Source organism: Lycium barbarum, chromosome 1, assembly GCF_019175385.1.
Source record: "Lycium barbarum isolate Lr01 chromosome 1, ASM1917538v2, whole genome shotgun sequence".
Lineage (NCBI taxonomy): Eukaryota > Viridiplantae > Streptophyta > Magnoliopsida > Solanales > Solanaceae > Lycium > Lycium barbarum.
This window is the reverse complement of record NC_083337.1, coordinates 1,889,201-1,910,843: the sequence shown is the minus strand read 5'-3', so window position 1 is coordinate 1,910,843 and position 21,643 is coordinate 1,889,201. Positions and strand designations below refer to the sequence as shown.

The 21,643-nt window shown below is 35.1% G+C and overlaps 1 protein-coding gene across 7 annotated transcripts; it reads left to right on the top strand.

The window, feature by feature from the left end:
• The first annotated feature begins 6,716 nt into the window (after positions 1-6,716).
• LOC132628647 (myosin-2-like) lies at positions 6,717-20,718 on the top strand. Of its 7 annotated transcripts, none has more exons than XM_060344433.1 (24): positions 6,717-7,879; positions 8,857-8,958; positions 9,058-9,201; positions 9,288-9,438; positions 9,533-9,560; positions 9,915-10,083; positions 10,196-10,259; positions 10,426-10,439; positions 10,538-10,622; positions 12,294-12,397; positions 12,496-12,634; positions 13,411-13,529; positions 14,115-14,267; positions 14,347-14,436; positions 14,816-14,893; positions 15,185-15,340; positions 15,610-15,813; positions 16,306-16,511; positions 16,590-16,725; positions 17,337-17,466; positions 18,047-18,160; positions 18,237-18,352; positions 18,516-18,585; positions 19,047-19,244. In XM_060344433.1, exons 1-24 carry the CDS (start codon positions 7,460-7,462, stop codon positions 19,109-19,111), a joined length of 3,057 nt encoding a protein of 1,018 aa, XP_060200416.1. In that variant the 5' UTR covers positions 6,717-7,459; the 3' UTR covers positions 19,112-19,244. The 7 variants fall into 7 exon arrangements, with proteins under 7 accessions (XP_060200416.1, XP_060200412.1, XP_060200408.1 ...); XM_060344429.1 differs by having other exon boundaries at positions 19,044-19,244; XM_060344425.1 differs by having other exon boundaries at positions 18,237-18,358.
• The last annotated feature ends 925 nt before the right edge of the window (positions 20,719-21,643 follow it).

Below are 21,643 nucleotides of genomic sequence, written 5' to 3'. Positions count from 1 at the left end.
AAGAGGATAGAGTATATGCACGCCTTACTTTTACCTTTGTGGGGTAGAGACGTTGTTTCTGATCAGGGCCGGCTTTTGGGCAAGGCAACTAAAGCCCAGGCTTTAGGCCCCAAAATTTTTGGGCCCCCCATTTTTTACCCATTGGGTTCTATGTTTTTATTTTTTATTTTTTTATGAATATAAAATATTCAAGAGTAAAAATAACATTTTTTTCATCTAAAATTTATTTTACTTGATATTTTTATTAGGTAGGTATATATTAATTTGTAATTATATATTAGAATCTAAATATGTCAACTATAAAATATGAATCCAGTTATATATTTAAAAATAAAAAAATAGAAATTAAATTAAATCTTAAGGGCCTGTTAAAATAAAAAGACTTGATTCTTTTCCAAATGTTTATATTGCATATAAAATAATTTCACAATTACTGTAACAATTACCTTACCTGATTTTTTTTTCAAAATTAAAATTGATAAAATCTTACTTAAATTCAACAATGACTTAAGAAAAATTGAATATATTAACTATATTATTAGAAGAGAAAATTTGTAAAATACTTATTTATAATATTGCATCTCAAAAATTTAGAAAAATAGACTTCAAATACAAGATATATAGTATGAAAAAATAATTCTTTGAGTAAAAAATATAAGGCCTCTACTTGAAGTTTGGCTTTAGGCCACAAATAGTCTTGAGCCGCCCCTGTTTCTGATAGACATGAGAGAAACTCTGCCTATCTTTTATTTATTTATTTTTGTTTCACATGATTGAGTTTAACTAATGTTTGAATAAGTGTAGTATTATGCTCAATTAAAATGAGTTATGGTTTGGTTGGTGGGTGAAGCTCACTAAGTGCTAGTCACGGCTCTTGAAAGCTAGAAGTCATGACAATTTTAGCATCCAAAAGCAGTATCTTGTGCAATCTTGTTTATGGTATATAGACGCCATACTTATAAAATTGAGGCTACAGATACATTTTGAAAAAAATTCCTTCTTTCATTCCTCTATCGTGCGATAAAGTTTGAAGTGATAATCTACTCTCTCATCTGTTTCCTGTCATATGATGAGAGCATGTACATTCATTTATGTATTGATCGTGATGTAGCTCTTGAGGTCCAGATTATCCCACAGGGTAGGAGCAGGACATGACCTTAGATAGGAGGGTTTGGAGGACCCAGATTAGGGTAGAAGGCTAGTAGATAGTCTCGTTATCCTTTCTTATTAGTAGTCGCATTATCGCAGTATAATTTCTTGTGCTCTGATTTCTGCTACTATCTGTTATTTCCTGTGTTTTGATTATCCTATGTTATCTGTGTCGCTTGCGTTATTTCATTTCCATATCGCTTTGAATCTCTTAGTCTTATCTGACCTCTTTTTATGCTTTTTAATTGAGTCGAGGGTCTTTCGAAAACAGCCGTCCTACCTTGATAGGAGTAAGGTCTGCGTACACTCTACCTTACCCAGACCCCACGTTATGGGATTTCACTGGGTTGTTGTTGTTGTTGGTAGGAGCAGGGGCAGGAGATAGGCTCGTGCACGAGTCGTCAGGTCCATGTTACAACCAAACATAGAAAGATAAAACATGAATTGTATACATCAAAAGTATACCATGTAAATAAATGTTATAGCATAACTTTTTTAAGAGACGACTTTTATAAATGGATACCGACGAAATAAATATTTAATTCCACCTGTATAATAATCATGAAAAAATGTAAGGTGTACTGGGCTGAAAGCTAATGGATTGTGATGGGGCCTGTCAGAAGAATGTGTAGCGCATGATCCATGTTTTTTTCGAGGATTTGAAGTTACAATGCATTTTTTTGCACGGATTATCTTCAAGGTGCTGTCTTTAATTTTTTCCCCTCAAATGGCTGTTCTTTAATTTTTTTCCTCCGCTTAAAATATATGTGACCGAAAATAACTTGAGGTTTTGGGTTTGAACCCCCGCTCGGTAAAGAAAAAGAAAAAAATCGTAAGGCAAGACTTTGCGAAAATTCTGCCTTAGGTTTTATGCCTTTGCCTCTCAAATTGCTAGTCTTTAATTTTTTCCTTCCGCTTAACCGAAAATACTCCGACGTTCTGGGTTTGAACCCCCGCTCAGTAAAAAAATAATAATTTCACAAGGCAAGTCTTCGCGAAAATTCTGCCTTACAAGTTTGCCTTAAAGCAAAGGTTTGTCTTGCAAAATTTTGCAAGACATAATTTTTTTTACTCTGCTGGAATCTTACAAAAGTTAAGCCTTAATGTTGATACAAAATTCTGCCTTGCGATTTTTTTTTTAACTGAACTGGAATTCGAACTCAAAATCTCAGAATATTTTAAACGAAGGCAAAAAATTAAAGACCAATAATTTGTGGGCCAAAAATTAAATACCACTCCGAATAAGGCAATCGTGCAAATTGCCCGTTACAATGGTGCATCTTCTAAGTTCCAACACCCATGGAGGATCAGGCACGTCTCTTCAAGTCTAATCTAGTTTTCTTTTTAAAAGATTTGTTAAAAGTTCCCACTATGGTTTTGACTTGTCTATTTATATTTTTGTGCATGTCTTTTTCACTAAATTAGGGGGCCATATTTTTTTGCAATTATTATTACAAGACATTTCGTATCCAACACTAACATAACATCTACCTTTATTTGGATTACACTCGCACTATATTTTCCGTACACCTTGCCATTTATGTAGAAATAAGAGGGTTCAATTGAATTTTCTTAATTGAAAAGGTATACGTTATATATACATTTTTGAATTTCTGGTGAAACGCTAGGGAGATTTATTGTTAGTTACAAAGGGTTCAAAAGTTATTTTACGTCATATGATCAAATTCCAAGTGTGATAATTTAATATATGGAAACAACCTCTCTACCTTCGCATGGTAGGTGTAAGGTTTGCGTACACACTATCCTCCTTAGACCCTATTTGTGAGATTACACTGAGTTTGTTGTTGTTATATAATTTAATATATATTTTGAAATTTTCATACATAAATTCATCACTCCGTCACTGATTATCCTCAATCAAACCAGACTCGCCGACAAAAAGATAAAAAAAAAAATGAAGAAGAAGAAACTTTCTTAGCGTGGGAGGAACTATGTTGATGTTGATTTGTCCACTATTCGTTTGGAGTTAGTTAAACTAAACATTCTTAATATGACATAACCACATATATTTTATGTATATTACTCAAAACATTAACATTTGCTACCAATTTATTGGACTTTCGTTTTTGACAAGTATATAAAGAGATCCTAAGAGGTGAATATAATATTATACTGAGAGACTACTACAAAGAGAAAAAGAGATGGATGAAAACATACATTACTCTAGCACACGCGATACTGGAAGTTGTAATGATTAGGTATAATGCTAGAACCTCTTATTAAGCATAAATAATTTCAAATAGTACCACAGTATATATGTTAGTAATTAGCTACACAAAACCGATAACATGGTTTATGTCAGTGTTATCCTCGAGAACACGTTAGTAGAACAAATTTTTGTTGGTTGGTTATCTACCGTTCGGCATTCGTTTTAAGGCTTGATTAGGGTGAAGCACAGATATAGTCAATTTCAGGACTCGTATTTAAGCTATAGTTAGAGTTCCTAAATTTTGCAAGTTTAACCGCTTTTAAATCAACTTCAACCGTGCGAGTTTGAAGTTCATACATACGCGTTTGAGATTTGTCTTGTCAAAGCCTAACTTCAAATAAGTTGAAAGCTATGGTGTCATTTTAGCATGAAGTTTCGGCCAAATATAATTGAACTTCATACATTTTTGCATGAAACTTAGGTCATATATGACTGAGCTCGATAGTAAACTTCTGAATGATGTATGATTCTTTCACCCTAGCGTGATATTGCTTGTGGACAACACAACAATTTGATTGAAACATGTCTTGACACTTTGCAACAAAAAGATTTAAAACTCCGAAAAGAAAAATAAAAGAGAAAGGAAGAGTAACTCTTAATAAGCTACCCTGCGAAAGTACTTCAAACAATTCAGATTTGCGCTAGGAAGTCCCACTTTGGAGTAAAACGTTTCCTACCAAAGGTGATTTCATTTACAGAGATGGAATCCGGGGCCTCTAATTTAAAATGAAAAAAGTACTTACCACCCATCACAACCGTCAGCTGTAATAGAATATTACTACAGATACATTAGTTGCACAAAGATTCATCTCGTGACAGTCGATGACTAAAGTTAAATTGGCAGCAATGCAGGTGTATTTATTATTTTTGGACTTGAACTTTTTATGTACTTGAATACAGTTAAATGCACTCAGAGATTGTAATTCTCTATCACAAAATAGTAGTGGTTGAAGTTACTCCACCTACTGAATTGCTATTTTCTTTAATCTGGATTTGCAATTGGTTGAGGTGCTAAGCACAATAAATCAATATTGACTTTACCAGTAATTCAACATTGAATTTTACTAAATCAAAATAAGTTGTGGTACGTACAATAAATATGATTCTACTTTAATAAACTCTATTCTAGAGTACGTAGATCAATTACATTTAAATTAAATATTTAAGATTACGCAGAGTCTTGATTATGTCACTGTTTCACAATAAATAATGTTGAGACTAAATTTGCATTTCAAATTTCACAATTTTATATTTTTACGTGCTTCAAAAATTAATAAAAAGTTCCTTACATGGCTCCAACGAACAGCATGAGAAAGTCAAGGACAACTTCGTTATCGTCTTGTATTTTATTTTGTCCAAATTATTGTCAAGCGATACACATTACAAATTTACAATCATAAGATAGGTCAACTTCTTCTCTAGATCACTGGAGGTTCAAATCCTATCCATTAAGTAAACAAAAATACACATCATAACAGGTGCGCAATTTTACCTTCATCTAATACGAGAGTGGGAATTTGTTTTTAAAAAAATTAGATGCAAACGATGTTAATATCAATTCAATAAATATATATAAGCGTATTTTTATATAAAATTTTATATATAATGTTATTTAATTATAGTACTATTTGCTATTTCCAAATATACCAAATATTTGTGCTAGTGAGAGGGAGCAAATACTCAATAATTGAGATGTGCTAAAGACGAATTCAAAATTTAAACTTTTTGGGTTCAACATTTAATGTTCTTATCATCGAACATTTTGTACTTTTAAAGTTATAAGTTCATATCAATTATTGCACTTTTTTGTGAATTTTTACATATAAATTTATTTTCCACACCAAAAGTATAGAGTTAAAGATGAATGCGGCATGAATACTCTGCATCCTCCTCTGAGTGCGAAGTGCCTTAGACAACACTATCACAAATTTACTATCACCATCAAATGATAATTATGCCTTGTTCGAAATAAATTAGCTAATTTTGCACTGACTTTATTTGAGTCTATTACAAATATCTTCACCTTTATGGGACTTAAATTTGACATCTCACACAAACCAAACTTTTTTTTTTTAAAAAACAAAATAAAGAGCAACGTGACAACAAAGAAGGACCAAATTTAGAAGAGGGTCCCCATTTTCCCATTTTATCCGTTCCCTTTCCTTAAAGGTTCCTCAATCATTTAGCATCACTGTCTGTCTGTCTGTCTACCACATTAATATTTTGACGATTTAAAGTTGTCTCCCACAACACCTTCCAACTCTAAAATATTAAACTTTTTCGTAAAAGTAATTACCAAAAGCTGTTTTTTATCTTTTAGTTTTCACTCGATATTTGTCCTAAATAATTTAGATGAGGATTGATTTATTTGGGGAGTCAAACAACTTTTTCGTTGATTATGAATACTTCAACTTTTTTCATATCTTGTGAATTATTAATTTTGCATATTTATAGTGTTTTTTATGTAGTTGTCAAATATATAAAAAATGTTTATAGAATATAAGAAGAATCTATGAGACTTGAGTAAAAAAAAGTTATTTAACTCTTCAAATAGGTTAACCTTCGTATAAATTGGGACGGAGATAATACTTATTTGACCTATTTTGGTTCTCTTTTACATGTCCTTATGAAACATTAATTATGAGAGATTTTAACTATTTTACCCTTCACAGATACTTGAACAATCATAACATCCCCTTAATTGAGGTGTTTGTAGTCTTCAAGACAATAATGGCTCGTTTGGTAAGAGGGATAAGAGATAATTAATCTCTGAATTAAATTTTGGATGAGTTTATCCCATGTTTGCTTGGGACAAAATTTCAGGATAACTAATTCTGGGATTGTAGTGGTTATTTTTACCCCACATTGAAAATTGGATAATAATTCTGGGATAACTAACCCCGGAATAGTTAATTTTGCGATAACTTGTTCTCCAACCAAATGAGCCCTAATTACTAAAGGGATTAATTCTGTCTTGAGCTTTAAAAATCACAATAATCTGAGATAACTATTTTTAGAAATCATACAAATAATTTGTGACGGTGGAAATAATAACTAGAAATAAAAATTACTCCCTCCATCCTAAAAAGATTGTCCTCTTTTGAAATGTGTAGTCCAAAACAAGCCTTAGATATTTGTGTGGACGTAAATCATCTTATAAAGTTAAATTATTTCTATATATAAAAAAATGATAATTTTTTTGAGATAAATTAAAAAAAAAGGAGAATAATTTTTTTAGAACAGAGAAAATATTACATTATCCTGTCAAAAAATATAATTCAAAAAGGCAGTTCTAGCGTGTGTGTGTGTGTGTGTGTTTTTTTTTTTCTTTTGTCGTGAAAACAATAAACTAACGCGTAACATGCGCACACATCTTTTTTTTCTTGCTTCTGAATAAACATTTCTCATTTTCTTTCTTCTTCTCCTCCATTTTTTTTCCCCTTGTTTTCTCCATATGTTTGTTCCTTAATCCTCTATCTTTAACCTTAATTAGCACATGTTTCAACCTCGTAATACGTGAAAAATTTACAATAAACCATTTGTCTATATATCACCTTGTTCTTAGATTTTTTTTTTTTTTTTTTTTTTAATTTTTAGCTTTCCAAAACTTTCATTTCCCACAATATTCATTTCACTTGAGGAAGAAACACAAGCTCTATCTGTCATTTTTTCTTAGCTGAAATCAAACATAATTTCGAGGAATCCGAGGTTTTATTGCATCTTTTTTTTTAATTGGAATTTGATGTTCATGTTCAAGAACCCCACGTAGGAATCCTGAACATGTATTGATTTTTGAAATCTAAAAAAGGGTTTTTGAGATTGTGGGGTTGTTCAGATTTGATTGAAACTACATTTTACAGCATAAAATTTCTAAAAATAGAAACTTTTTTTTTTCTTTTCCATATTTTTGATTGGAATTTTCAGGTTGAAATTTGTTGGAACCCCACATAGAAATCTTGAACATGTGTTGAATTCTGAAATTTTCTTAGGATTGTGGGGTTGAATGAAACTACATTTTACAAGGGAAAGTTTCTAAAAAAAGAAAGAATTTTTTTTTTTATCCATTTTTGGAAACCAGAAATGTTGTCTGTTTCAGCACCTTCAAGAACTCTTAGTTCTTTAGAAGAAATGCTTGAGTCCCTCAAGCAAAGGGATGAAAATGAAAAGCCTAAAGATTGCCCACCGGCATTACCTTCCCGTCCCAAGTTAGCTTCAAGAACTAGACCTCCTTCTCCAAAAAGAACAATGCCCAATACCCCCGAAAAACGGGACATTGAAATGGACAATGGTAAAAGAGAAGTGGTGTTTGGAGTCAAAAAGGGTAAAGAGATTATGGATTCTAGTAGTGAGTCACCATATGTGAATTCAACATTTGAAAAGGGATGTAGACAGAGATTTTGGGAAAAAGATGGTGTGAAGATTGATAACAGGTTTCCTTATTCGCTTCCAAAGTTTCGGGAGGATGAGTGGGATGACAATATCAGTTATTTTATTGAGAAGGTAAAAGGAAATTTGCTATAGAAATTGTGTTATGTTCAGCTTTGTTGTATGCTTAGTCTACTATAGAAATTGTGTTATGTTCAGCTTTGTTGTATACTTAGTCTGCTTTGATAGAATGGTGGATTTCTGATTGAGGGTAGTGGGACTTAAGATACTAGACAATCCTTAAGGGGTCGTTTGGTTAGAAGACAAGTTTTGCTGGGATTAGTTATGTTGGCATTATTTCTTATTGACTTTTTGGTTTGTTCTATTAAAACTAACATGCATTGCATTATCAAGAATAGTGATGAATAGGGTGTATAAGTATAAGAATAGTACTGGTATTGTTAATGCCATGGTTTACTATGTAAAAATATATTACTGAATGCAGTGTATTAGTAATACTGGTATTAGTGGTACATAGGTGAGTTGCAACCAAACATTGTTCTAAAATTTTATACCAGGATTATACTACCTAATACACCCTACCAAACGACCCCTTAGAGTTAGAAATTATCTTTTGGCATGGGGAGCCGCTACTGTCGTTTATTGACTAGTTTTATCCAGGGTTGGAACTCGCAATGTGAGAGAGTTGTTGATGATTCATATAGCTTATCCCAACAAGGTTGAGCGTCTAGGATTTAGGAGAACTCGAAATGTAAGGTTGAGGTCGAGTAACTTCTTGTTTGGTTTTATAATGCACAGTACATATGCTCGAGTTTGTCAATGTCTTTTGAAATATCTTTAAGCTCTTGTGTTTCTTGAGCGTACTGCAGTTTACCTGTAAGTTTTTGAGTACGTTTGGAAAATTAACTTGTTTTAACTAAATGGCGAGCTGGTAAGAAAAAATTGTGCATCTACTTTGAACTCTCATTGTTTGTCAAATTGTGTTTGGTTTGTTTTCGGCCGGAAGATATCATAGATTTTACCTGTTGTGATATAGCTTTTGAGACAATTTCTTAGTGTTATTAATGAGTAGTTATATTAATGTATTTCAGAAGCTTCGTGTTTGGTGCCGTCTGAAAAGTAGACAGTGGGAACTAGGACAAGTGCAATCAACTTCTGGAGACAAAGCTTCAGTATTGCTTTCTGATGGCAGTGTGAGTTTATATGTTCTGGCTATTCGCATGATGAATACTGAAACATAAAAGAATTAAATTAAAAGGGTGCATGTGTACTTAGACTTTGTCAACCTATAGGTTGTGGCAGTGCCCGTTGGAGAGCTTTTACCTGCAAATCCAGATATTCTTCAGCGTGTGGATGATCTCATACAACTTTGTTATCTTAATGAGCCATCAGCTGTTCACAACCTCCAACAGAGATACGCTCAGGATAGAATATATGTATGTACTCTTAGACAGCTCATTGTTTCATCAGATGTAAAACTTCATACCTTCATTTTGATGTTTACTGTCCCCCATGCTTACAGACTAAGGCAGGGCCTGTTCTAATAGCAGTCAATCCCTTCAAAGAGACGGAATTATATGGGAACGAACTTGTTACAGCTTACAGGCAGAAACTGTTGGATAATCCTCACATTTATTCTATTGCTGAAACTGCCTACAGTCAAATGATGGAAGGTCTTTATAATACCAAAGTTCATTTCTGGTCTCTGAAAATTTTAGATGGAACCATTCAATCCTTATTTTGTTGCTTTTCCTGTGTATCTTGCAGATGAAATAAATCAATCCATCATCATAAGGTCAGTTAAAGTGTCTCATTGTTAGTAGGCGTTTGGCGATAGATTCCAAATATTTTTCACTTTATTTGGAATTTATGAAGTTGGAGTTGTGTTTAGTTATACTTTTTGCAAAGGAGAGACGAGAGCATTTTATTTGGAATATATGGAGTCGGAAAAACAGGTTTGGAGCAATTTTCCAAATTTAGAATCCAACTCCAAGGTGGATTTGGAAATTTTATAACTAAACACTGATTTTGAAATAAAGTGAAAAATTATTCCGGAAAAAAGTGAATAATTCTCATGGCCAAACGGGTCCTAATAGGTAAGTGTAATGCTTGTATTAACAAACAACTAACTTCTCTTCATATCATGTAGTGGGGAAAGTGGATCTGGGAAGACGGAAACAGCAAAATTTGCAATTGGTTACTTGACTATGATTAATGGAGGCAACAATCAGATAGAAAGTGAGCTGCTGCAGACAAGTTGCATATTGGAGGCTTTTGGGAATGCCAAAACCCTCAGGACTAACAACTCCAGTCGATTTGTCAGTCTCTTTATCTGCTTCTGTTTCTTTTCTTTCTCTATTTTTGAGAGGGAGTATAAATAGAGTAGCTTTTATTTGCACTTGGACTAACAGATGCTGTGATGGATTGCAGGGAAAGTTGACTGAAATTTATTTTAGTGTAGAGGGAAGAATTTGCGGTGCTAATGTACAAACATGTAAGGATGTTTATTGAGATGAATTTCCTTAGAAAATGCACGTTTTGTTAGCATTGTTTTGGTATCAACTTATTAAAATTGTCTCGTAATATTGTTTTTGGTCCCATTACTTACTTTTACAAATCTTTGTGCATGTCTGATATATCGATGCTAAAATAATGGGTAGTTCTTCTTGAAAAGGTGGGCATTTTTCTTCTGTATTCTTCCTTGTATTTTCTTGTTAAATTTGTATCTGTTCATCGGAGCTAAATCTCTTGAAACACGTCTTATCTGGGCAGTCAAGAGTGGTTCAACTGGCTCGTGGAGAGAGGTCTTACCATATCTTTTACCAACTATGTGCTGGGGCTCCTTCTGCTTTGAGAGGTTTGGATTCGGATATTGAACCTTTCATTGTAATCTCTTTTTGTTACTTATTTTAGTTGTTGGGGCTTTACCTCTGTCATGGGCTCCACATTGTAGTTGTCTCAGTGGGATATGTATTTTCAGTAATTTCTCTATATTACTTTATAAACATTTTCAAGCCATGAACCAGCTTCTATTGTTAGTGTTGCATTTTACAGCTTGTGAGATGTTTCTCTTCATATTTTTTTTAGAGCAGAAATTACTCCGATTCTAAAGGTAATATTGGAGCTATAATTTTTTCTTTATGTCGTCTACTATATCGATTTTTTTCTTTTATCAAAAAACATTAGTTGAACTTTTGTTTGATGGTTATCTTTATGGTGCCTACTATATCGTTTTTTTTGTTTTTTTTGTTTTGTTAAAGAAACACTGAGTAGGACCAAGACAGAGTACGTAGAGTGTAAGTTCAGTGAGATACCCCAGGAGGTTGGCGTGGAAGTTAGGCTTGGTGCTCAGGCCATCCAAAAGAAAAGTAGTTTCAAGTACCTTGGGTCTATCATGCAAGGCAGCGGGGAGATTGACGATGATGTCACACATCGTATTGGGGTAGGGTGGATGAAATGGAGGCTAGCTTCAGGAGTGCTATGTGACAAGAAGGTGCCACCACAACTGAAGGGCAAGTTCTACAGAGTGGTGGTTAGACCGGCTATGTTGTATGGGGCGGAGTGTTGGCCAGTTAAGATCTCTCACGTTCAAAAGATGAAAGTTGCCGAGATGAGAATGTTGAGATGGATGTGTGGGCACACTAGGAGCGACAGGATTAGAAATGAGGCTATTCGGGATAAGGTGGGAGTGGCCTCGGTGGAAGACAAGATGCGGGAAATGTGACTGAGATGGTTTGGGCATGTGAAGAGGAGAGACATAGATGCCCCAGTGCGGAGGTGTGAGAGGTTAGCCATGGATGGTTTCAGAAGAGGTAGGGGTAGGCCAAAGAAATATTGGGGAGAGGTGATTAGACAGGACATGACGCAGTTACAGCTTACCGAGGACATGACCTTAGATAGGAAGGTGTGGAGGACCCACATTAGGGTAGAAGGCTAGTATATAAGTCTCGTTATCTTTCCTTATTAGTAGGCGCATTAGCGCATTATAATTTCTTGTGCTTTGATTTATGTTATTATTTGCTACTTTCTGTACTTTGATTACTCTATTTTATCTGTGCCGCTTTCGTGATTTGCATTTCCATATCGCTTTTAATTCCTTGATTATCCTGTTTTACTGTGTCGCTTGCATTATTTCATTGCAATATCGTTTTAAATCTTTTAACCTTATCTGACCCCCTTTTTATGGTTCTATTGAGCCGAGGGTCTCGGAAACAGCCATCCTACCTTGGTAGGAGTAAGGTCTGCGTACATTATACCCTCCCTAGACCCCAAGATGTGGGATTTCACTGGGCTGTTGTTGTTGTTGTATCTAGGGACAAGATAATAGACAGTCAACTTCTTTGGCTTTCGACTATTACGGAAGTGGGACCACTGGGTTTCTTGGCGAGATGTGTGTTTGAATAGTCTACAACTCTGGATAATTTTTGTTTTCGTCTCTTTTTTAGAGGGAAGATGGGTGTTAAATGAAGAAGTCCTTGGACGATTTTGTACCTTCACATTCAGAACATTTATGTGATTCTTTTTTCAGATAAACTTAAGCTGAAAGGTGCTTCAGAGTACAACTTTCTCAACCAGAGTGATTCCTTGGTGATCCATGATGTTGATGATGCAAAGAAGTTTCATGTGCTTGTGGTGAGCTTATGTGATCACATTTATGGTTAATTAGATTTTATTTCTTTTGCATGTTGGATCTGTTTGTTGTTAATTCCATTCATGTTCTCCCCTTTCAGAAAGCCCTGAACACGGTGGGGATTCCTGAAAGAGACCAAGAGCATGCTTTTCAGATGGTAGCTGCAGTTCTATGGCTGGGTAACATAACGTTCCAAGCTAATAGCAATGGAAACAATGTTGAAGTTGTGCAAAGTGAAGGTGAGCTATTTTTGTGAAGTGCAGTTTTTCTCCTCTTGCTCCTCTTGTATTCTTCTCTCTTTGAAATAAATAATACTCCCTCCATCCCAACTTATGTGAAGGTCTTTGACTGGGCACAAAGTTTAAGAATGAAAGAAAGACTGTTGAAACTTGTGGTCTAAAATAAGCCATATGTATTTGTGTGGCCATAAATCATCTCATGAAGGGTAAAATTGGAAGGTTAAAGTTAAGTTATTACTAAATGTAGAAAGGTGTCATTCTGTTTCGGACTGACTAAAAAGAAAAGGGTGTCACATAAATAGAGACGGGGGGAGTAGCATATTTGATATTTATGCGTACTTGTGTCATTATTGATCTCTGGTCCTATTCTTAGTAGTCTGTTGCAGCCTAGACTTCTTAGTTTATAAAAATCTGGACTTGTTTTAATGACTGCAAATTTAATCTTTCGTAATCGTCGTTTTCTCTGAACACTTGAGGTTCTATTATAGTTTCTTTTTCACTCTTCCCTGAGCACGTTATAACGTCATAAAACCTCTTATTTTTAGGCTTTATGGGAAAATCTTCTGCTTTCTCAAGATAAAATTCATTTCTTTCCCCTTTTTCTTAGTGTTCTTCTAGTTATGACTATTTAGATTCTTGCATCTCTTTGCATGAGAGGATTCTGATATGCCCAAATGTGGTAGTTTCCTGATACAGTTTTATATGTTTGTTCACTATGCTTATCTGGAGGCACTAAAACTAACCTATTTGGTATTTCACTATATCTGCTATTGCAGCCGTTATAAATGCTGCTAGCTTGATGGGCTGTAGTGCCAATGACCTCATGCTCGCTTTATCAACCAGGAGAATGCAAGTTGGCAAGGATAAGGTTGTCAAGAGTTTAACCATGCAACAGGTAAGTTACTTAGTTATATAGGTTCTCCTAGAGTTTCTCTCATTGACATTTTCATCTTTGCCATAATCTGTACCAAGTTGAGAAAATAACAAAAATGGTCCCTTATGTGTGCACTTAACAATTTTGGTCCTTTAAGTTTGCCGAAAGTTAACACCATGAAAGTCTCATCAAATTCTGAAATATGCAACATAAAAAACTACACCAGACACTAAAAAGATATAAAAGAAATAGTAGAAATTACACCTCAAAAAGCTGCACCAGACTCTAGAAATAAATTTAAAATAGCAGAAACTACAAAGATTGTACCTCTTAATGTGAGTTCCTGCCAATTTCCTTTTTTTCATAGTTCCTGTCACCAATGTTCGGTAAATATTTGACGGAGACTAAAAGTGTTAACTTTTGGAAAACCTCAAGGACCAAAAAGATGCTAAGTGCATACTTAAGGGACTATTTTAACCTAGTGTCAAACATAAGGGACTGTTGTCATTTTCTCCATCAAGTTCATTATTTTTGCGAATTATGAATTTGGCGCTCTTACATTTCTCTAGAGACCATAATGATGGGATGGTTTTAACTCTGATTCAGGCAACTGATACAAGAGATACATTGGCCAAGTTCATCTATGCAAACCTGTTTGACTGGATAGTGGATAAAATTAATAAATCTCTTGCAATGGGTGAAGAGAAGACTGGTAGAATCATAAATATCTTAGATATTTATGGTTTTGAATCATTTGAGGTAAATTGATTTTCAAGACGTTACTATTGTAAAACATAAAAGTATATCTGTTGTCCCACTTGCCATTTTTCCTTTCCAGAGAAATAGCTTTGAACAATTCTGCATAAACTATGGAAATGAGAGGCTCCAGCAGCATTGTAACCGACATCTGTTCAAACTTGAGCAAGAAGTAAGCACATCAGCATGCTTTTGTAGTTACTGACTTCTTGTTTCTTCATGCATTTTCTTTTGGGATAATGTTCTTATTTCTTCATTCCTTTCAGCTACTCACTTCTTTGAACATAAATAGGAAAACAAAGAACAAGGCTTTTTGCCGACTTTGAATCAGCTGGTTATAATGAGTGAAGGTTTTTCCTTGTCAAATGAGAACTGGAGCGAAAAGTCTAAGCACATAGTTTAGGACCTTAAAAAAAAAAAGATCATTGTCCGACACATTTCTCTCTGTTTTTGTGGCATATCTGAGCTTTATTCAGAATTTCAGACTCATGTAGACATTTATTACAGCTTATGTTGGATACTGACACCAAAGCCAATGTATTGCAATTCAGGAATATGAATTGAATGGAATTGATTGGACAAAAGTAGATTTTCAAGATAACCAAGAGTGCTTGGATCTTTTTGAGAAGGTATTTCTGCCTTTTGTTTCTTTTCTTCCACTCATTTCGCATTCAAGAATGTTCATCGTCTGTGCTAAATTTCTTCACTTCAGACTACACTTTCAGTACTTCAGCATAACATAGACATGATCTTGTTTTGTTTTCTCCTGTAGGTTCTTTCTCATATTCCCCTCCCCCCGGTATTCCCATATTGAACTACTTCTCGGCAGTGAAGCTCTGAAAATGCTAACATATTCCGTAGACAAGTTTCTCATAATATATCGTGTCTTGATCTATGGATTTTAATGACGCCTTTTGCAGAAACCCGCTGGGATAATATCTTTATTGGATGATGAATCAAATTTTCATAAAGCGACTGACTTGACCTTTGCCGATAAGCTTAGGCAGAACCTGAAAGCTAACCCTTGCTTCAGAGGAGATAAAGAAGAATTTGGCATTCGCCATTATGCTCGAGAGGTCAGTTTCTTTTAGACATGTATCCTTTTTGGCGTCATAACTTGTGCCGTATGATATCTCTGTAGTCGTGAGGTGGTAATTCCTTGCTTGAACTGAGACTCTTGTGAAACAATTATAAGGTTTGGTATCTAATACATTAGAACCTGCTCAAGGACGATAATTGATGTTTCAACAAATAAAGATCAATAAGCTTCTTTCAAATATCTCTGATATTGTCACTCAATTTGATTTTTCTGTTTTGACCAATGTAAAGTTGTTTTATCTTTTAGGTTATCTATGACACAAGTGGCTTCTTGGAGAAGAATAGAGATGCAGTGCATTCTGACATTATTCAACTACTCTCATCAAGCAGTGAAGACTTACCCAAGTTGTTTGCCTCCTCTTTTGCTAATCAGTCCAAGAAAACAGCAAGTCCATCAATCCATATTGAGATGTCAGACTTTCAGAGGCAAACAGTTGCTACTAAATTTAAGGTAGTTATCTCATTTTCTTTCTTAATTTCTTATAAAACTTAGCATGGTGGTAAAAGGTTTTTATAAAATGTTTTCCAGGAAAAATAAGTAGATGTCTTACTTATGTTTTGGGTTCAGTACGTAAGTGAAAAATATTATCCTAAAAGTATTTGTATATAATCTAGACAAATGCTACAGGAGGTGGGGGTGGGGGTGAAGATGATGTGTGCTGCGGGGTTGGGGGGGGGGACACAATCAATCAATGTGGAGTACCATTTGTGGAACTTGTTTTCACTATTTCCAGTAGGGAAGTCATTTCCTCATTTTTAAGGAACTTGTCTTCCTAGAGAAAATGTTTTCCAAAAGTTTTGACCAACCGAACATGGGAAAATTGGAAATTTCGTGGAAAATGTTTTCCTCCCTGCCGAACACACACTAATATTTGAGAAAATAACCATTTGTTTTATGATGCTATGGAAAATAGTCAATGTTGCCTTTATCAAAATCTTGCAGGATCAGATGTTCAAATTGATGCAGCAGTTGGAAAGTACTGTGCCACACTTCATTTGTTGCATAAAACCGAACAATAAGCAGGTTCCTGGCATGTACAATAATGATCTCGTCTTTGAGCAGCTCAGAAGCTACGGTCTTCTTGAGGTTGTTAGGATCTCTAGGTCTGGGTATCCTACTAGGATGACGCATCAAGAATTCTGTAAAAGGTGAAATATGTGCTCCTCGCTTTGCTGCAAAGTTTCTCTTTTGAATGCTTTGTGACTTATACAAATGTGGTTATATAGGTACAGCGTCCTTCTTCCAGAAAACCATGAATGCAAAGATCCATTAAGCATGTCAGTTTCCATTCTGCGGCAGTTTGATATCCTTCCCGAAATGTACCAAGTTGGGTATACAAAGTTATATTTCCGGGCAGGACAGGTATGTTTGTTGGTTTTTCTTAGTTTCTTAAGTGTACCTATGTTTTCTTTCTTTACGAGTTGATTGCCATATATCATTTACACAGATGCACCGTTGTAGCTTATTTAATCATAAATATATAAGCAAATAAAAATTGTAATGTCTCTTAAGATTTAGTTACATCATGAAGAGAATCTCAGATTTAAGAAGCACATTTGACTTCAAAACATTCTGCAATTAGTCCCATGATATTAGAATAATGAGAAATGAAGAAAAATATGCTAATAATTACCCAAGGGTGTGGCCTAGTGGTCAGTGAAGTGGGAGGAGAACCATGAGGTTTCGGGTTCAAATCCAGCGAAGATGAAAACACTAAGTGATTTGTTCCTATCTGTCCTAGCCTTGGTGGACAGAGTTACCGGTACTTGTTGTTGGTGGGAGGTGGCTGGTATCCGTGGAATTAGTTGAGGTGCGTGCAAGCTGGCCCGACACCACGGTTGTAAAAATAAATAATTTTCCTATGATAAGTATGGCTAATTTGGACTTCTAGTGAGACAATGGTTGTGCATGTTACTAAAGAATGAATTTCCTGGTGTATCGATTTTCTGAACTTCTATCATGGCGACTTGTAGATTGCTGTGCTGGAGGATGTCAGGAAACAAGTTATGCAAGGCAATCTCGAGGTGCAGAAATGCTACAGTGGTCATCATGCTCGTCATCACTTCCATGAGCTTGAAGGAGGAGTGATCATACTCCAATCATGTAAGGCAGAACTTCTTGCAGCAGTTTGTATTTTACAATGTTGTTCAACCTTCAAAATATCTATGAATGAACAAAATTTTCTCTGGCCATTTTTATTTATATACTCCCTCTATCCCAATTTATGTGAAGGTGTTTGACTAGTCACGGAGTTTAAGAATGAAAGGAACACTTTTAAAACTTGTGCTCCAAAATAAGCCATAAATATTTGTGTGGTTAGAAATCATCCCATTAAGGGTAAAATGGGAAGTTTTAAGTTATATTATTGCTAAATATAGAAAGGTGTCGTTCATTTATGGACTAACCAAAAAGGAAAGAGAGTCTAGGATGGAGGGAGTATGATTTTTTTTTTTTTTTGGTTTCAAAATTATTTAGTAGATGACTTCAAGTTCTTGAGAAACCAGTGATTCCATATCCAAGCTCTTTTTTCTCATTTCTTTCTTCCTTCCTTTCCTGTTTAGTGGAATTATGTTTGCACTGCTGAAAGTTTCTCAAGTAACCGGCGACATGGAATTTTCTAGAACTTTTAATTCAAGATTGTTTATTGTTCTTGGTGATATAATGTCAAAATATTTTCTTGTAGTTGTTCGTGGTGAAATTGCTAGAAGGCAATATAAGGCTTCTCTGGAGTCGAAACGAAAAGTTGCTAACAAAGAAAATGATGAGCAGCTGCTGGCTGTTGTGCAGATACAATCAGGTAAAGTTTTTTCTTGGCATCTACATTTATGATATTCAAAGACGGATTTATCTGCATAACTTTTCTTTTCTTGCAGCTATTCGTTGCTGGCTGGCTCAGAGGCATCTCAATCAACTGCAGAATTTGAAAAAGTTAAATCAAGACAGAAAGACTTTGGAGGTGAAAGTTAAACCATCCAGAAAGACTTCGGAGGTGAAGGAAATTTGTTTGGTAGAGGATCATCAATATCTTTATGTGCAAGCTCTCTTGCGGCAACTTCTATAATCTAGATGGTCCCTAGCATGAAACAATTTATCTTTCTACTAAAAGTTTTTCCTTTAAGTTCTATTGTAACTTGTCTTCTTTCTTCATTCAGAATTGTAGTATCTGCTTCAGGATTAATATCTTTAAGAATTTGGTGGCCTGTTGCGTGAAGCCAGTTTTAGGTATCTTTTCCCCCTTTTTCAGACAAGCAAATCCAATTCTAGGTGTTTCTGCTACTTTTCCTGAATGAAAAACAAAAAAAATGTTTCGTAATGTTTAATCCTTTCTCAAGAATATGAAATACTAAGTCTTGAAATTTTTGAGTGTTTGATTCTTTAAATTAGAAGGTAAAAAAGTGGGAGAAAAAAATGAGTCTGTTTCAATAGATAGGAAGGCCCTTTTTTGGTTTAGGCCTTAATCCTATAGGCCAATCTGCAGCCCCAAAAATTAAATTATGTAGTAGCCAAAAGGAAAGAAAAATGACAGTAGGTGAAGAGTAAACGATGGATCCCAAACTCCTTTTCTAACTGCCTGTGGCTGTCACTCAAAGTGAAGTCTAATATTAGTAACTAAACTGCTGAGGACAAGATTGATTCTGTAGTAAGCTCAGTTTTTTTTTTTTTTTTTTTTTAAATCTCAGCAGGACTTGCCTGTAGAAACTTTACCTTCTGTTGTAGAAGACCTCGAAAGGCGGGTTATGGTGGCTGAGGCAAACCTTGAAGAGAAGGAAAAGGAAAATGCTGCCCTAAAGGAGCATGTAATTCAATTGGAGTCCCGATGGTCAGATTATGAGGTCAGGATGAGGTCGATGGAGGAGATGTGGCAAAAGCAAGTGGCATCATTGCAGGTTAGTAATATCGATGGAGAACCTTCTTGTCCCGTGGAAGCACTAGTTGTGGGAGTAAAAGAAATAAATCTGAGCAGTGATATATAGAAAGAAGTTTTTGTTCAGAAGTTGATATTTAGGCAGTTGATGTTATTTTAATTTGCTTTTGGAAATTGAGTTTTATGCACATGGTCTCAATATTCCATATACAACAACAACAACCCAGTGAAATCCCACAACGTGGGGTCTGGGGAGGGTAGAGTGTACGCAGACCTTACTCCTACCAATAATCCATATACATGAACGATAAATTTGCTAACGTCTTATACATCAAATGCTTTGCTAAAGCAGGCAAGTTTAGCTGCAGCCAAGAAGAGTCTCCTTGTTGACAATCCTGCCGGTCACCCTGGAAAACTCGAAGGTTCCCCATCTCCTTGCGGCTATGAATCTGAAGAAACAATAACATCTATGGGGACCCGCACTCCTGGGGGCAGCACTCCTATAGAATATGCTAGCAGCGGTAATAGAGAGATTAATGGCGGTTTATGTGTAGTCAATTACCTTAACAGGGAGTTTGAGCTACGAAAACAAAATTTTGATGACGAAGCCATGGCGATCACTCAGCTGAAGTCAGAGCAGTTACATTCTACTAATCCTGCAGAAGATTTTCGAAGACTGAGACACAGGTTTGAGGAATGGAAGAAAGACTACAAGGCTCGGTTAAAGGAGACAAAGGCGAAGGTAAACAAGCTTGGTTATTCAGAATCCGAGAAAACTCGTAGAAATTGGTGGGGAAAGAAGAGCAAAAGATAGCAACTTTAAATAATAATTCTTCTTCGTCATCATTGTCATTTTTGTGTGAAAATGTATAGCTGAACATAAATTATACCCAACTATGGGTACTTAGCGTAGCGGAATTAGTGGAGACCTGGAAAAGTAGTGTGCTCCGAAAAGGATCCACTCTGATCCATCTCCTTAGATAGTTCAGTTCTGGTCCTGTTTGTGAATAGCCTGTTGTAGACTGTTAGTTTCTGAACATTGTATTATACATATATGTTGGACTTAGTTCGACGAAAATGGACTAGGAATTTCCTAGTCCAGAGTGTGTTGCAGCAGTTGTGATGGATTGGTTGGAACTGTAGAAGAATGATTACTAGGTGTAATTTTTTTTTTTTTTTTAACAACTCTATAAGTGTTCAAACATGATTTCATTTTGCTTATTACATATATATTTCTGGGCTGGTGATACATGATATTAGAAGTTGTAGAAACAGTTCAGAGGTTTACTGTCCGCATTAGCAATTAGTTAGTCCATTAATTAGTTGAGTTAGTTAGAAATATTTCTAATAGTTCATTGGCGGGAAAGTTGGTTAGAGTTGGTTATGAGCTGTTTTGTAGAATTAGCTATAAGTAGTTCAAGATTCCACAATTGTAATCATTCCTGGATATTACTTTGATTCTTAATACAAGAACTCTACTTTCTCTCTCATTTCTATCTTTTCCATCAAATTGAGCTATTCACTCGAATTCTTCCATTGAATTCCTGTTCTAGCTATTGAATTACTCGAATCATTATTGGATTCCTGTGATTCTGTTAACATTGGTATCAAAGCCTTGCGGTTCTTGGACTGTAGAAGAATGTCAACACTTGAAAATCATTTCGTAAACATTGAAGTTAAACTCCAAGATATTGAAGAAGGCTTGGAAAGTGCACTGAAATTGTTGGATAGATGGATTCTGAAGCAGCAACCAGAGGAACAATCTCAGCCACAATTTGATGAATATACTGAAATATCTTCTCTGGATACAGAATCTGAACTTCTGGAAGACATGTGTCTAGCCACACTTTTTAGGGAAAATGAAGGTGATATAGATGCTTTTGCAGATAGGTCTCTTGATGCACTTTCGGCGGAAGATGACAGTAATATAGGAGAATTTGGAGGCTTGGTTTTCGATCTTCTTTCTATAGAAAATGGTAACAAAGTTCTTACAACTTCTTTAAACAGTGAAGAAGTTCATTCTGATGAAGACAAGTTAGTAAAAACAAGAAACAAGAAGGATATAGAAGCTGGAACAGTCGAACTCCTTATGCATTCCCAGTTCTCTCCTTCTCGATTTCTAAAAGATCATGAGGTAGATTTTAATCTTCTTGTTCTTGAGGAATATTCTAAAGTTGGAAGAGAAATAGCTGCTCCTTACATGTTCGATCAATTGCCTAAGAGAAATGGAATGTCAAGAAATAGTATGAATTCTGATCATGTACCTTTGGCTTCTTGGTACCCTATTTTGGCTGGTTATTTTGATGTGAATTCTTGTAATGATTTCATGTTGGAATATGAGATTATGATTTTGGATAAATATGAACGAATTAGGTTTCAGGGGGTGAAAAACACAATTAACAGCAAAATTTGTGA

Bases quoted from the DNA above. Each gene is read 5' to 3' on its own strand.
- LOC132628647 (XM_060344412.1), top strand. From the start codon at position 7,460: ATGTTGTCTGTTTCAGCACCTTCAAGAACTCTTAGTTCTTTAGAAGAA. The intron at 9,202-9,287 runs GTATGTACTCTT...CCATGCTTACAG, and splicing joins ACGCTCAGGATAGAATATAT to ACTAAGGCAGGGCCTGTTCT. The intron at 16,726-17,336 runs GTATGTTTGTTG...GGCGACTTGTAG, and splicing joins TATATTTCCGGGCAGGACAG to ATTGCTGTGCTGGAGGATGT.